The sequence below is a fragment of the Lepidochelys kempii genome, chromosome 6 (genome assembly GCF_965140265.1).
Source record: "Lepidochelys kempii isolate rLepKem1 chromosome 6, rLepKem1.hap2, whole genome shotgun sequence".
NCBI classification, from domain to species: domain Eukaryota; kingdom Metazoa; phylum Chordata; order Testudines; family Cheloniidae; genus Lepidochelys; species Lepidochelys kempii.
Genome location: NC_133261.1, coordinates 48,189,910 through 48,205,894, shown reverse-complemented (window position 1 = coordinate 48,205,894; position 15,985 = coordinate 48,189,910). Strand labels below are relative to the sequence as shown.

Genomic DNA, 15,985 nt, shown 5'->3' with positions numbered 1-15,985 from the left:
GGCACTTCAATTAGCATATTTCTTATCTCTCCCTGTCTAGCTGTGAGGCTCAAGATTTTTCTGACCACAAGAAAAACCGAGTGCATTTTGCTTTCTCAGAACCAGAAATCAAACATTTCTTGTGCATTGCTGTGGGAACATGAGCTGTTTCAAGATTTTAATTTTATTAGGACTCTGATGGAGGTTGAGAAGTATGAATTAGTTACTTCCTAAACATAGGTACAAAAATGTTTAAGATTTAAAAAGTGCTTTATATCCTCAAAGCATTTGTCACACATTAGCTAATTAAACCTTGAAACACTCTTGTGTTGCTACCTAACTACTGCACAACACAGATTTGTTGAAATAGTTTCCACATACATTAAAAGAATTAGTAAGGATGTTGTTTGATGTCACACCTCTGAGCTCTGGGTCTGCAATCTCCAAAGATCTGAAAGGAATCAGAAGAGTCTAGCTGCTCGTGGCCTAGTAATACTACTTCACATCATGAAAGGCTAAGGTTGCTAGTCCAGAATTACATGATTCTTCATCTGAGTTTGCTCTCTGATATACAAGCTTATGCAATAATAGTTGACACAAATTTGCATTTGTAACAGTTTTGAGGGTGAAACTACTTTTGACATGTAGAACATTGATCTACCCCTGGAAATGAAACATCACCGAGCCTTTAAATAAATAAAAATTAAAAGCCTCTGAAGTATGGAACAGTCAATGAGAGTATGATTGACAACCTGTGAGGAAGCAGGTGGTAGGATCTGGGGATCATTTAAGATAGATAGCCAGGAATTTTGGAAAGTGTAGTAAGAGCATCAGGAAAACAGCTAGGAAAGCCCCAGAAAGAGGAGAGATTTATCGGAGAGGACCATGAAAGTTAAACAGGGTTGTGGATATGTTGCTTCCAGCCCTATACAATGGGACTTAAGCATGTAGGTACTTTTCAAAAACCCACTGGGTGCCTAAGTGTCTTTTAAAATTTGGCCTATAGGCCCATATCTACAAAGGTATATAGGCTTCTAACTTCCTTTGAAGTCCATGGAAGTTAGGAGCCCAAATACCTTTATGGATCGGGGTAATAGTGTCTAACTTTAGATAACCTGCTTCGAAATTGTTAGTCCTTGACAATTGTGCAGTTTTTTCCTGGCACCGTGCACCTGAAGCATGAAATGTGATTACTTTTATAGTTTGTTTAATTTATTAGTCACGATGCAGTCAAGTAACATCAAGTGGCAGGCCCCACTTAGTAGAAATAGTAATAAAAAGACACAAATATTCTTTCAGTGGGGGAGAAAAAATAAACTGTAGCTCAAGCAATCAATCAACAACATTGACAAAGGAGGTTGTAACATGATCAGAAATATTTGGAAAAAGAGAGGTCATCAGGCTCATGAAAAATCTAGACACTCTGTTCAGTATTTAATCCCTCTCCTGATCGTATTTTAAATGTCTTATATGACTTTGGCGGGCTGTTCTGCAAATTTCTGACTTTGTGTGGGGGAAAAAATTGGTTCCTGACATCTGTTGTGAATGTGTTGATCTGTAATTTTAATTCATGCTCACTTGCCTTGTCATCTGTGTTAAACTGAAATTAGTTGAGATTATCAGTTCTGTTTAAGATTTTGTGTGATCCTGTTAAATCCTCTCCAAGTGCCTTTTTGCTGGGATACAATTATTTTCTTTTTAAGCCTTTTCTTACATTGAGAGAATGGCCAACAGTATTGGATCCAACATTCCTGAATATTCTGAAACCTTGACAGTTCAGTTTTTACCTACCCAGTATGGGTGTATGAACTCTATTGTTCACTAGCCCTGTTGGAAGCTGGGAATTCCAAGAGCACATGGTAATTCAGATGATAGTTTCTACTGTGTTCGATATTTTAAAGGAACTGGAAAAGTGCACTATTACTGCAGAGATCTAATCAAAATTTGCTATTTGTATTCTTTTGAATTCATTATTTACTTGTTTAGTGCTCAGGAATTGCCGTCATGAATAGATATGTACCAGTCCCAATTCATCAAAGCATTGAAGTCTCTGCTATCCCTTTATAGTAAAGCATTTAAGCACATACTTAATCAACTAATCAATGGAATGTGCCTAACTTTAAGCATGTGCTCAAGTGCTTCGCTGATTATGGATGGATTTCAGCGCATGCTTAAGTGCTTTGCTGATTCGGAGCCTCTAGGGGTGAGAAAAGCATAAGAATCCCCATTCCCCCACAGTACATCCACACAGCAGGCACCCATAATCTGGCTGCTAGCAGGAGGGTTTGAGAGTCAGTCATGCCAATGCTGACTGCAGTACTCCAGGCTCCATAGTCTAGTAGGAATGTAGAAACAGTTTCATTCCTCTACACACAGATCCAGAGCTGCAAAGATGTAGAATGTAGATGTACATCTAGAAGAGACATAACTGCATTTCCTAGGTATGCTCCCCGGCATGTGAAACCTACTTTACATGTGCAGAGGAATAATGCCTGCAAAAACCGCTCCCTGCTTAAAGTGCAGGGCGGTGATTGTCTGGCTATGCTGAAAGAATGACAAGAGACATTAGATATGGGTTTAATCAGGCCACAACTTTATTATTAGATAGATGTCTGGGATTAACCCGGTAGATAAAATGTGCAGTGCACATGCAAAATTTATGTCCCTCCAGCAGATCCACTGACGGTACCCTCCAATTACAGCCAGTTTTTGGGGGGCTTCCACCAGCTTCCCCCCCCTTTTCATCCAGGTCCCTCCAGCAATTCTCTTGCTGGGACTTTACCAATTCCAGCCAATTCTGGGGGGCGGGGGCTTCCACCAGCTCCCCTCCCCCCCTTCATCCAGGGACCTTACCGTCTACCCCCCCACCCATAAGAGGGGTTGTTAAGGCAGTGGTGAGCTGGGGCCAGTTCGCACCGGTTCACGCAAACCGGTTGTTAAATTTTGAACAAGTTTTAGAACCCGTTGTTAAAAATTGTTACGGCTCCCTGAGCCCCTTCCCCACCTCTCGCAGAGCCTCAGCGTGCCATGCCATGCCTCTGGCACCAGTGCTCTGGACCGCTCCTGGGCAGCTCTGCAGCTCCTGCTGCTCTGAGTGGGTGGGGCTGCGAGCTCCAGTGGGCCGTGCAGCATCCATGCACGCTGCCCTGAGCAGTACAGTAAGGGGGCCGGGCCGGGGCTGGGAGGAGGGGTTGGATAAAGGGCAGGGAGCGGTTGGAGGGGGTGGTCAGGGGATGGGGAATGGGGGGGTTGGGTAGGCGTGGGACTTCCGGGGGGTCTGTCGGGCAGGGTCGGTGCAATCACTAGGCAGACTAGGTGGCCGCCTAGGGCGCCAAGTGGTTGGGGCTCTTCGGGCGGAGAAGCTGGGTGTCTACTCCACCAGCAAGGTACCTAGCCGGGCTGCGGGGAGCCGCATGGGCCTGTGGAGTGCCGGGGGGTGGGTAGGTCCAGTCCCTGGCCTGAGGAATGGTGTATGTGGGAGCATCCCGGGCACCGCTCCCCCAGCCAGTGCCACCCCCTCTGACACCCACTGACCAGCTACCTTCTCCTCTGTGAACTCCCCACCCCAACAAGTCACGCTGTCTTGCCTCTGGGCAAATCCCCCACCCCAGCAAACCCCCCTGCATCAACCTCGGGTCCTCCTGCCCACGCCTCCCTTGTGCAAACTGCTCCCTGCCACCTTCACCCCCCTGCAACAACCCCAGGCACATACACTCCCCCCCACCTGCCAGCCCCTTGCAACAGCCCCCTCCTGCCCACTTCTCCCTTGTGCCACTCCCTTCCTGCCACTGCACCCCCTTCAACGACCCCCTTTTGCCTCTGTGCAATCTCTTCCCTGCCACTATTCCCCCGCCCTCTCCACCTCTTGGCACATCCCTTAAATTAGAACCTTTTTATAGGGAACTGGTTGTTAAGATTTTGGCAGCTCATCACTGGGTTAAGGTGGACTATAATGAGGAGGGGAGGGGTTGGCTCCCTGCTGTACCAATCATAGGAGTCCCCAACTGCCCCCGGCTTGCTCAATTACCAAGCACCTCTCCTGAATTCCTTTTCCAAGCCATTTTTCTGTTCTTTTGTGCCTTAATTTATGGAGTACCTGCACTGAACATCTGCCACAAGGAGGCGCCAGCCATTAGTTTGGCTGCCTCCTCCCCACACCCGGTTGGGTTCCCAGACATCTCCCAATGCCCTCTTTTGTATCAGCCAAAAATATGGCAGCACCTGAGTCTGATAGGTGCACCCCATTCTCCCAGAATAACTCTGGGGCCCCGCAGAATATGCCAGGATGTGAAATTACTGTTGTCCCCCCCCCACCCCTAGGACAACAAGAATTTGGCTACTTCCCTGTTTACATACTTTCTGGTTTTGTCCATCCTGGTGGGGTTCATGGCTTCCCCCCAGACCCTGCACTGAAGCATATCCGACCAGACAATGGTAACACCTGGAAAAATTGCCAGGATCTACATCAGGTCCCTCCTAGTTCAAAGCATTAACTCCACCCCTTTAAGTGTTTCCAGATCATTTTCTCCCAGGTGTATCACTAATATATCCGGTGGCCACTGTTATATGCCCCCACAGCATACAATAGTGGTATTCGTTGATCCCATAACATGCCCCTTCGTGCGTGCCAACTGAGTAATGCTTTGCCACTGAATCCCAGCTGGGAGCCCTCTGGCAACCTGGATGCATGCCTATGCCCCCAAAACACAATACTGTGCCCACAGATACACACCCTCATGTGCATAGCCGGCTGTCCCATATCTGAAATGAGAACCCAACAGATTAATGTTGATTTTTCCACCTGCTGTTGTACATACATTCGGTATGCATTAGACTGCCAGCGCCCGATTGCCTGAATAGCTTGTGCTTCCATACCTATTTGCACTGCTGCCGCAGCCACCCCTATTCTGAATGAGTGGGAACCAAATTCATGGGCTGGCTCGTTAGCCCCCCATCTCAACATGGTAATCAATTGATATGCCGTGAGGGGACTCCCATCTCCGTGTACAAAACGGGGGCCGTCTCCCTTTCACCGTATTGCTATGTAGGCCCTCAGCGCCCGAACGGGGGAGACCTCAGGCTCGCCACCCTTCCATAGGGTAATGAATGCATCCTGGCCGACTTGATCAGTCTTTGACCTTCGCAAGTGTAACATCACTGCATGCTCGTGCCAGCTGATATCATGAAATTCCAAAGCCTTTCCCGAAGAATCCCTGATGGAGCCAGGCACTAGCTCACTGATCCTGAAAGCACCAAAAAATGCTGTCAAGAATGTTGTCCTGAATAGGGACACCTCCTGTGCACTGTTACATATGACATTAAGGATGCGAAGGAGGTCCCTGAGCATGGAAATCCTGATGGGATGACGGGAATCCTCCTTGAGTCCACTGGTACGTGGCCATCCCGCCAAAAACCTTTGAACTAAGAAACCCCCCAAGGATCTGGGTAGCTATTCAGCCTACTGACAAATGTAATAGCTGAAAGGCGGTTTGAAATTGTGGAGGACACCAGTTGACAGGTTGCCAATGACAGCATGTACCGCAGCACGCGTTCCTCTGTAATGGGCCACATTGCCGACTGGCCTTCCTGCTCCTGGAATTGTATGAATTTGTTAAAACTTTTCTCATAGCTGTGCCCCATGCATGGTACCACTGATCTCTGGACCACACTGACAACTGTGCTACACCAAGGTTCCCTACTGTGAACAGCATTTGTCTGGGTTCATGGATGGCGATCCCTGCCCGGTGCATCTACTGTTGCCTGCTTTGCCCCAGCTGCCGTGTTCCAAACCGCTGTCTGCTTTTATGCCCAGCACCCTGGGAAGGTGTTGTTTCCCCACTCGATCCACTGCTGATTGTCTGGACTACTTCCATGTGGGAGTTCTCTGGAGCAGGGAACCCAGGCCCCACTCCTGCCCTGCCACCATGTGCAGTTGCTGCCTGTTTTTATGTCCTGAAATGGGGAAGGGGTTTCCCCCACTATCCCCAGTCACCGTTTGACTACATGTGGTCAAGCACCAGAGGCTGCTGCCCAGCCTGTTCCCAGTGAATGAGGGAGTGGCGAGGCCCTCACTGACCTTTTGTTCTTTAAAACCCTTCATTCCTAGTTGGTGAGTCATCCACCACCACGCTGACTGCTCTTCCAGCAGTCTTGCCTCTCCCCTCCTCCCCTAAACAAGAAAGCATTGCCCTTTTCTCCTGGCCAGCCAGCCAATCCCTGCTCAGGGGATGCTCCTAATCTAACTCACACAGCCACAGTGCAGCATTTAATATTTTGTATCTTAATGTACATTCCTTGGCTTTCTAGCATCAATTTTAATTTGTTCTGTAAAAGTCTAGTGACATACAGTGTGGAAACAATATATATGCCTTCACAAAGATGTTTTGCCACTTCCCATTTGTTAAGGTTCTTAACAAGTTTAGTCAAGTGCTAGGGGAAATGAGAAGTTGAGCCTAGCAGCAGGTGATATACTTTAAAATCCAGGTCTGATGATCGTGCTTCACAAGTCACTTGTAATAACAAACATTAAGCCAGTCTACAAATGGACTAGGGTGTACTTCTTCTATAATTAGGAACTCACAGTAACACAACAAGAAGAGTTTTCTAGAGTCTCTAATTAAATATTAAATATTTAAATATTCTAATTTAAAATTAAATATGCATCCGATGAAGTGAGCTGTAGCTCACGAAAGCTTATGCTCAAATAAATTGGTTAGTCTCTAAGGTGCCACAAGTACTCCTTTTATTTTTTTTTAATTAAATATAGTTAAGTTAGAGAACTGGAACGTTAATTTTTTCTGTTCTGCCATTTTACCACAGCCTATAAGCTCGGGGAAAAAAAAATATAAGAAAAAGGCTGATTTTGAGAAGAATTGAATCTCAGATATTGTTAAGTAGAAGGGAAACAAACGAATTGAGGACTTGCCTGGAGAACTTCACAAGGTGGCAATTATAATGGTCCAAGAAGGATAACTAGGAGAGGGCATGTCGATATCAAATTCCTTCTGAATTTCAGAGGTGGCAAACAAGCAAGTGACAGTCCTTAGAAATATCCTGTGATCCTGAGAACTAATCAAGGACTTTAGACAAAATTCTGATTTAGAGATGGACAGTTGAAGAGGTGATGAGCAAATCAAACTATTGACTCCTGACTGACCAGAAAAGGGAAGTATCACTTTTGTAAGCGTGTCGTTAATGATGAAAAGTGCGATCAGCAGGGTAAAGAGAAAATAGAAATCACGTCCAGGGAAGAAAACCAGATAAACGTAAGGACTACTGTTACTAGAGAAACATGCTACTCAAGGTGAAATTTACTAAGTGTATATGTTTTGGATGAGAGCGAAGTGGTATACATAACAGTAAATCCTAGTGTAGTATTATCAGCCCAGTTAAAGTAAAGCATTTTCCTATACTATGTATGAATATGAAGAGGGTTTAGCACTCTAGGTAGAAAAATATGGTGATATCCTTCATGATCTTATGTGACACAGCAAATGTTACAGAATTCCTTGTCTCTAATATGTTAGCTAAAGGACAAATGGAATTTTAATTAATTAACCCTAGTGAAAGGATATAAATTAGGTGTTGTTTGGATAGATGAATTTAGTATTCAGTAGTGATTATAATTACTAAGGCAAAAGTGAGAGGTCAAATCCTCTGAGGGCCTAAATGAGTGAAGTCAAAAGCACACTGCCCTTTTAGACTAGTAAAGAAGTTAGCCAGGATTGATAAGGCTTTATTTGGAATACCTGAGTGTTTTTTATCAGACTCTGAAATGAATGTAGACGAGAAAGAATATTTGCAATTTTATTAAAGGAGGCAAAAAAAAAAAAGACAGCTATATTTTGTTGTAAGCAGGATCATAGTGAAAGAGCAAGCCAACTGTTATCCATGATTACTATTAATAAGATTAGTTAGAACATCAGGAATTTAGATAGACATTGACACTTGGAAAGTGTCAAACAAGTGTTACTTTTGCCAAGTGACCTCACACTCTGGTGGCGGACTTAAACCTTTCAAGCTACAAATAAAAGAGCACAAAAGTGACAAAATGTGTATAAGAGTTTTAGTTTATTAATTGGTATTTGGAACTAATTTTATTTTTGAATATACATAGCCAGCCTCGGGATAAGCCCATGAGTACTTGCTTGGATTAGATAAAAAATGTCATTTCATAGATGTTAAGGCTTTCAAAAGTTCCCCAAAGAATGTCTAGGCAATGTAAGAGCAAGGGGTATGAAAAATCCAGTATATAAGTCTTAGAACTATAGATTTTCCTATAGGTTTTCTTAGCTGGCTGTAGGGGAGCTTATGGAGCTTTAGAATCACTGAACTAGAACTTCTACACAGGGAACCTTTGCTCCATTCCTTTTGTAACCAAAATTGGCAGCACTAAAGTTGTACATTTCACACAAGCCCAAACTATGCCATGCTCCTAAAGAACAGGGCCTGCTTGCAAAAATGAAGTGTGGGTTAGAATTATGATAAATTTAATAATGTCTTATTGGGAATTTTTGTATAAAAACTTCAAAGGTGTTTTTACATCAGAATCCCATGGTGGTCTTGGGATTCTGAGATGTGGAGTTCAAAGTCCATGCTTGTAATTGTATAATAATTCCCTTTTATTGGAAACGCCAAAGAAATGCATGCAGAAGACACAGGACCAAAATCCTACTTACCCATCACTGCTCTGTAACAAAAGGAAATGGAATCTGTCCCAGGAAAATAAAGAAACAAAACAAAAATGGAAAAAACCCTACCATTATCATGCTCTCTAATCATAGAATCATTGAAATATAAGGTTAGAAGGGACCACAAGGGTCATCTAGCCAAACCCCAAGATACAGGATTTGTTGTGGCTAAACCACCTAAGACAGACTCTCCACTCACTAAAAGAAAAGGAGTACTTGTGGCACCTTAGAGACTAACCAATTTATTTGAGCATAAGCTTTCGTGAGCAACAGCTCACTTCATCGGATGCATACTGTGTTTTTCCACAGTATGCATCCGATGAAGTGAGCTGTAGCTCACGAAAGCTTATGCTCAAATAAATTGGTTAGTTTCTAAGGTGCCACAAGTACTCCTTTTCTTTTTGCAAATACAGACTAACACGGCTGTTACTCTGAAACCTCTCCACTCACTGACACTGGTATAACTCCAATGTAGTGATGTGAGTATTACAGAATTATAATTGAGCACATAATTTGGATCTCAATGAAGAGAGATTTTTGAGACTTTGGGTTCACTTCATGTAAATCTTGTTAGGAAATTCATAATGCAATATGTAATTCCATCCCTGAAAAATACATGGTAAATCTCAAAAGTGGTATGTACATTTTCAAGAGTCCAAAGAACCTTAGTTTTCAAGAATCCAGAGTGAATGTACAATTTCAGCGAGGTGAGTTTCTGTAGATGAAAGTTGTGAACAAGTTCTGAAGAAATCATCTCCGATTCGTGGGGTAAATCCATCTTGACAGAAAAACTCCACTGCTGAGTCACTATATCACAGCAAAAGTAGAGATAAATTGTATATTGTAGAAGATTTCTTTTTATTAGTATCATTAATATTATTTTCAGGATAAATGATGGAATAGAACTCAGAACTTGTCTGGCATGTTAATCTGTAGCAACATATATGAGGAAGTCTTCCTTTTCAATAAATCTTCCAGTGCTAATGCAAAGTTTCATTTGCTGTTTAAGCTCTTCTAACCAAACTTTTGATTCTCCATTATAATATACAAATGTGTTGAAAAATAGCAATTTAGTATGGCTTAATTGTAACTGTAATTGCAATGATGAATTGTGTCCTAGAAAGATGGATAGAAAGGAATGCACAACATCTTCCCTTGGTCAATACGTACAGTAGCATTCATATTTGCTTGGGAGTTGCTTACTCTTCCTACCTAAAACCTGAATATTGTTACCAGAGGTATCTAAGAATGAAATGGATTCAGAAAAGCTCATTTGGACCAGTCTTTGCCAGGCAAAATGAAGGAGAATTCCACATTAGAATGCCTGGAGGATAGCATTGCAAAACTATACAGAGATATACATATTAATACTGAGTATTTGCATTCAGCATGTTCTAATACAAGGTTGAATGAACTTTGTATTTCAGGTCATAACTTTTGTGCAGAAGACCACAGATGTGGTGAAAATTCAGAGTGCAAAAATTGGAACACAAAAGCTACTTGTGAATGCAAGAATGGTTATATCTCTGTCCAAGGGGACTCTGCATATTGTGAAGGTAAACAAGATATTCAATGAAGTAACTTCTTAGCATCCACTGAGAAATTTACTGTTAAGTAAATGGCTGCAAAATGCATTTAGTTTTGAAAGTCCAAGTTTTATGATGGTGTTTGTGATACTAGCACTATATGGATTTATGAGTGGAAACTTCAGATAACCAAGATAGGTGGACAGTATGCTTCACTGATGGTCTGGAGGATGGTGTGGATTGCACCCTCAGCAAGTTTGCAGATGACACTAAATTGAGAGGAGTGGTAGATATGCTGGAGGGTAGGGATAGGATGCAGAGGGACCTCGACAAATGAGGGGATTGGGCCAAAAGAAATCTGATGAGGTTCAACAAGGACACATGCAGAGTCCTGCACTTAGGATGGAAGAATCCCAAGCACTGCTACAGACTAGAGACCGAGTGGCTAGGCAGCAGTTCTGCAGGAAAAGGACCTAGGGGTTACAGTGGATGAGAAGCTGGATATGAGTCAACAGTGTGCCCTTGTTGCCAAGAAGCCTAATGACATTTTGGGCTGTATAAGTAGGAACATGGCCAGCAGATCGAGAGACGTGATCATTTCCCTCTGTTCAGCATTGTTTTGTACTGTGTCCAGTACTGTGTCCAGTTTTGGGCCCCACACTACAAGAAGGATGTGGCAAAATTGTAAAGAGTCCAGGGGAGGGCAACAAAAATGATTAGGGGACTGGAGCACATGATTTATGAGGAGAGACTGAGGGGACTGGGATTATTTAGTCTACAGAAGAGAAGAATGAGGGGGGATTTGATAGCTGCTTTCAACTACCTGAAAGGGGGTTCCAAAGAGGGTGGATCTAGACTGTTCTCAGTGGTAGCAGATGACAGAACAAGGAGTAATGGTCTCAAGTTGCAGTGGGGGAGGTTTAAGCTGGATATTAGGAAAAACTTTTTCACTACGAGGGTGGTGAAACACTGGAATGGGTTACCTAGTGAGGTGGAATCTCCTTCCTTAGAGGTTTTTAAGGTCAGGCTTGACAAAGTCCTGGCTGGATGATTTAGTTGGGGATTGGCCCTGCTTTGAGCAGGGGTTGGACTAGATGACCTCCTTAGGTCCCTTCCAACCCTGATATTCTATGATTCTGTGCTGAGACACTGCTTATCCATAGGCAATCCCACTGCCATGTTACGATCTTCCACAGAATATCACTTTCAGGCAGTGGCACTTATGCTGTATGTGGTGTGTAGGGGATGATACATCTTTATAGAATTAATTATGGAGGTGGCAGTTTTGGGAGTGATGCTAATAGCACCAAGAAAGAAATCCCCAATGCCTCTGATGGTTAGAAATGTTATGGCTGTACACAGAAACATTAACCTGTAGTCCTTCCTTCAACTCCTGCAAGTCAGGTAATTTTCTAGAATGGTCTTAATGTTGTATAGAGGAGACATATTTCCCAGGAGGCTCTGTTCTGTGTTGCTGAGCTACTTCTATTTGCTAATGATGCACTATTCTGCCTCAGGAAAGAATGCAGTATGGCTTTGCTCTTATCCTCTTCTTTGTGGTGGAGAGAATCCAACCCTATTTCCTATAGCTTGCTCTTATTTTTTGATGGGTTACTCATTACTGTATAATCTTTTTAGAATGATAAATCAACATACACAGCATTCTATTTTGCCTTGTGAAGTCTGTGGGTTTTTTAAAAAAATGTCCCAGTATTTTGGGTCTTGGTGTTCTGATTTTTGGCTTTTTTACACTATTTCTCCAGCTTCCTCCTTCCAACAGTGCTGGTGATGGAAAAGAGATGACATTTTTGAGAAGCTGATAAAAATATACTGTAAGAATAGGGAGACAAGACTGAAGGATATGAAACAGATATGTTATACTGGCATCAGATGAGCTTAAATTATCCCATTGTTTGGAGATTATTATTTTTTTACCATATTTAAGTGATCAGGACTGTTCTAGACACGATGAACAAAGGTAGTCTGGTTTCAGAGTAACAGCCGTGTTAGTCTGCCTTTGCAAAAAGAAAAGGAGTACTTGTGGCACCTTAGAGACTAACCAATTTATTTGAGCATGAGCTTTCGTGAGCTACAGCTCACTTCATGCAGTGAGCTGTAGCTCACGAAAGCTCATGCTCAAATAAATTGGTTAGTCTCTAAGGTGCCACAAGTACTCCTTTTCTTTTTGCAAAGGCAGTCTGCAAATTAAAGCAAAAATATTCCAAGTCTTACAACATAGTTGGTGCACCTCTTAAAAGAACAAAACCAAGCCCTCAATTCTATACATTCTTTCAGGTAATACAAAAGATTTCCAATCATTTACTTCTTGGGGTAATAGCAAAGATACAATATATTAAGGAACTTCTGTACTAGAGAGATTGTGGGAGTAGCTGCTGAATAGATACTACCAAGATTACAATAATGCACTTTGTCAGCGATGATCGAGTACCCAGTGTGTACACTTTTTTTTTTTTTGGCTGTTCTAAATAAAACCAGAAATCCCCATTTTGAAAAGTGCTTTCATTAGTATTTAGTGTTTTGTTAACCTTGTGGCAGTTTGTCTAATTCCTTTATCTGGCAGCATTTTAAACATCTTTGCTCAAAATAATGTTTGAGACCTTAGCAATACTGGAACGGGGGAAAAAAGCCCGAAAAGCTGTCGGAACAAATTAGCTGAACTTGTGACATTGTTGGTCTCAGAGTCTCTAGCTGTACTATTTGGAAGGCAAATCCAGACCCTATCTTATACGAATGTGTACTGAACAAAAGACAGCAGAACAAGGTTGGGTCTGCTTCTTGAGGTCAGGAGATATGTGGATGAAGAGAACTATAGTGCACCAAAGAGTTGTGTTTCACAGAGCTAAATCATAAGTAGTGATCTGTAGGTGAGAACCCCCAGTGGGGATCTATGGCCTGACAAATCCATTAGTCAAGGAGTGGCTCTCTTATTGCCTTGTAAGACGGAACCCCTAACCACCCATAGAAAACTCCTGTGCAAAGCCTGTTTATCTCACAGATCTGTCTCTCTTATCTAATTACTATAATCTATCTGCCTATTTTATTGAATAGCACTCAATTCACAGTCATTTGACTAAATTGTGCTCTCAAAGGCATGCACAGCTGTCACTGAAATCAATGGTGGCCTATATATGCCTCTGAGGGCAGAATTTGCCTTAGTATGGGCCACAGTAGTGGGTGTCATGCAGATTTGTATTCATATGAGCATATCAGATTCCTGTAATGTTTAAATATTAATCATAAATACTTCTTAATAGACTGAGACACAAATCTATAGAACCAGAGAAAATGCTCATGTTAAGCACGGTTAATGTTCCACATTGAGTTCTGTTGTTCCTAAGCATTGAAATATAATGGCATATAAGATCACTTCTTCTGAGACATGTAGGTTCAAATATCTCATATTATGACGTATCTAGGTACAGTGGCGCTTTAGTTCAGAATTCTGTGGATCATTAATTCTGAGCTTCCAGGTTTCAATCTCCTCTGACATTATTTGAACTTTTTTTGGTGTGTTTTAACGTTGGGCATTGTTTTTCCTTCCCCATATTGTACTGTCATTGCTGTTGACTTCTGTTGATGTACGTTTTGCCTTTCTTCATTGTTACATTGTAACCCCTTATTTGCTTGCACATTGTTTTGACATTGTAGCATCTCCTCTAAAGACTTGCATTGAGTCTGCTAGTTAATATAATTTCCTCATGTATATTTGTAACTTTGTACCATTATATTTTTTAAGTTGCATTGCCTTTGTCATGGGAGAGCTTTACTGGGAGTCCAAGGTCCGTTAAAAGCATTGATGAATACATCATCACATTTTAAAAAAAATCTGAAACACATCTACGGTTCATTCTCATCAACAGCTTCTTTTCAAATGGTGATGTTAAAGCATGCATAATCTATGTTAAAGCAAGCATTTTAATAGGAAAGGTCTGGTTATGCCTTCGGAATAACCACCCATTAAAAACTGTGACTTTAAAAAAAAATCAAGATGCTTCTTAGCAAATAAAGTATCCACAATGAATAAAGAAGGTGATTAGAGATCTGTACTGTATTAAAGAGAGAACAAGCCCTACTCTTTTTACTCATTAAAAGTGATAAGTTTTTTTCTTTCACTGACTCATCTACCTGCTTTGTGCCTCTATAATAAATGTAGAATTTGACATTTTCAAAGTGATGAACTAACATCAGTTAAGTAGTCTTCACAGATCCTTTTGGGGAGGAGAATTAGTATTACCCTCTTTTTATAGATGGGGATACCGAGGCACGGATAATTTAAGGGCCTTGTGTTGAACCATGCCTCTATGCAGCCATCATTTGCAACTGAACAAAGTTGCATGTGTACAGGCACACTTGAGGTCTTGCACATGTAGGGATTTGCAGTTGTAGAGGTGGGCACATGGGAGTGTGCGGCTGGAAATCACTCATCGTGGTTTGCCCAATGTGATGCAACAAGTTAGTGGCGGAACTAGAATTAAACCGAAGGAGTTCATAAGTTTCCATGCCATACTCATTCTTCTTCTAGACCATGCTGCCTTTAAAATAAATATTGTAATACTTCACACTTCTGTAATGCCTTCTGTCCAAGAATCTCAAAGCACTTTACAAATATTAATGAGATCATCCTCACAATGCAACATGTGGGGATAGACATTTCTCTCTCTCTCTCACACTCACGCTCCCACTCACACCCCGACCCCCTAGTCCTGTGCTTTAGCCACGTAACCGTTTGTACCTTCTAGATGCTGATAAGCAAGGGTCTGGGCTTTCCCTCATTGAAGACAATGGGAGTTTTGTCTTCGATATCAGTGAGGGGGACAAGATTGTTTCTAACTTTTCTCCACCATTTCAGTTAGATGTTTCTCTCACTTTTGTTTTTTAGTTTGTTGGGAGCAAGGGGCTGCTTATATGTCAAAATTATCATAAATGTAAGAGCTGTAGTAAAAATGTAAAAAGAAGTACTTGTATTTAAAAAACAACCAACCAAACACTCTTCCCTCACAGGAAAAACACAAGTAAAAATGATTTAGAAAATCACCAGTTATCTTGTCATGCCGCACAGCAGTATCTTTTCCCACTATGGTTAACCAATGTCATGCTGAACATTCCTTTGATGATGGATCTAATATAAAAAGTCATCTGTTGACCAGAGTAAAGGGAGCCTGTATGAGTCATATTCTCATTCTGTTAGTATTTTGCAAGCTATTTTTTCCTGCTTTAACAAAGCTGAGTGACCAATGCACTCTGTCTTCTCCCAATGGGTCATTTATAGGACATAACTAACAAGCTTTGTGAATTTGAATTAATATTTTTGAACCAAATAACCAAACAGCAATATTTTATAACAGGAAAAATAAAATTTCCATGGAACAGTACTGATTGCTTATATTGGCCTATGCTTAGGACAGGACATCCCAGCCAGAGTTCTGTAGCCCTTAGGAAGGAGGTGTAAAAGTTTCCTCAGGTTAAATATGGGGCTGGGAGTGGTTAGTACTTGTTTCCCTTCTAGCACTAAAGTTGGATAGGTTAAGGCTGGAAGTATATGAAGTTATGTGAGGTCTAGATATAATTCTGGTTAGTTTCCTTAAATGACCCATTAAATAGTACCTAGATAGGATGTCCTTCATATTCATTTTGTAGTATATGGCTAAAATGGAAAGGTCACAAAACTTTCCAAGGTTACCATTTCCTGGTGGGTAAAAGACAAGTCCTTAAGTCCCCCATTAAGAAAGTTGTGCTCATTCCACAAGACAGTGGCATAGGACATCTGAG

General features: G+C 41.8%; 1 protein-coding gene across 6 annotated transcripts in view; it reads left to right on the top strand.

Moving 5' to 3' along the window:
• Positions 1 to 15,985, top strand: part of NELL1 (neural EGFL like 1) — a 430,169-nt gene that overhangs the window by 112,192 nt on the left and 301,992 nt on the right. For 4 of the 6 annotated variants that reach the window (XM_073347837.1, XM_073347839.1, XM_073347840.1 and 1 more), the window contains exon 12: positions 10,097 to 10,225. The exons of the other annotated variants lie outside the window; for them this stretch is intronic. In XM_073347837.1, coding sequence (XP_073203938.1) covers positions 10,097 to 10,225 — 129 coding nt within the window. The remainder of the gene's footprint in view (positions 1 to 10,096; positions 10,226 to 15,985) is intronic. 6 annotated transcript variants of the gene reach the window in all.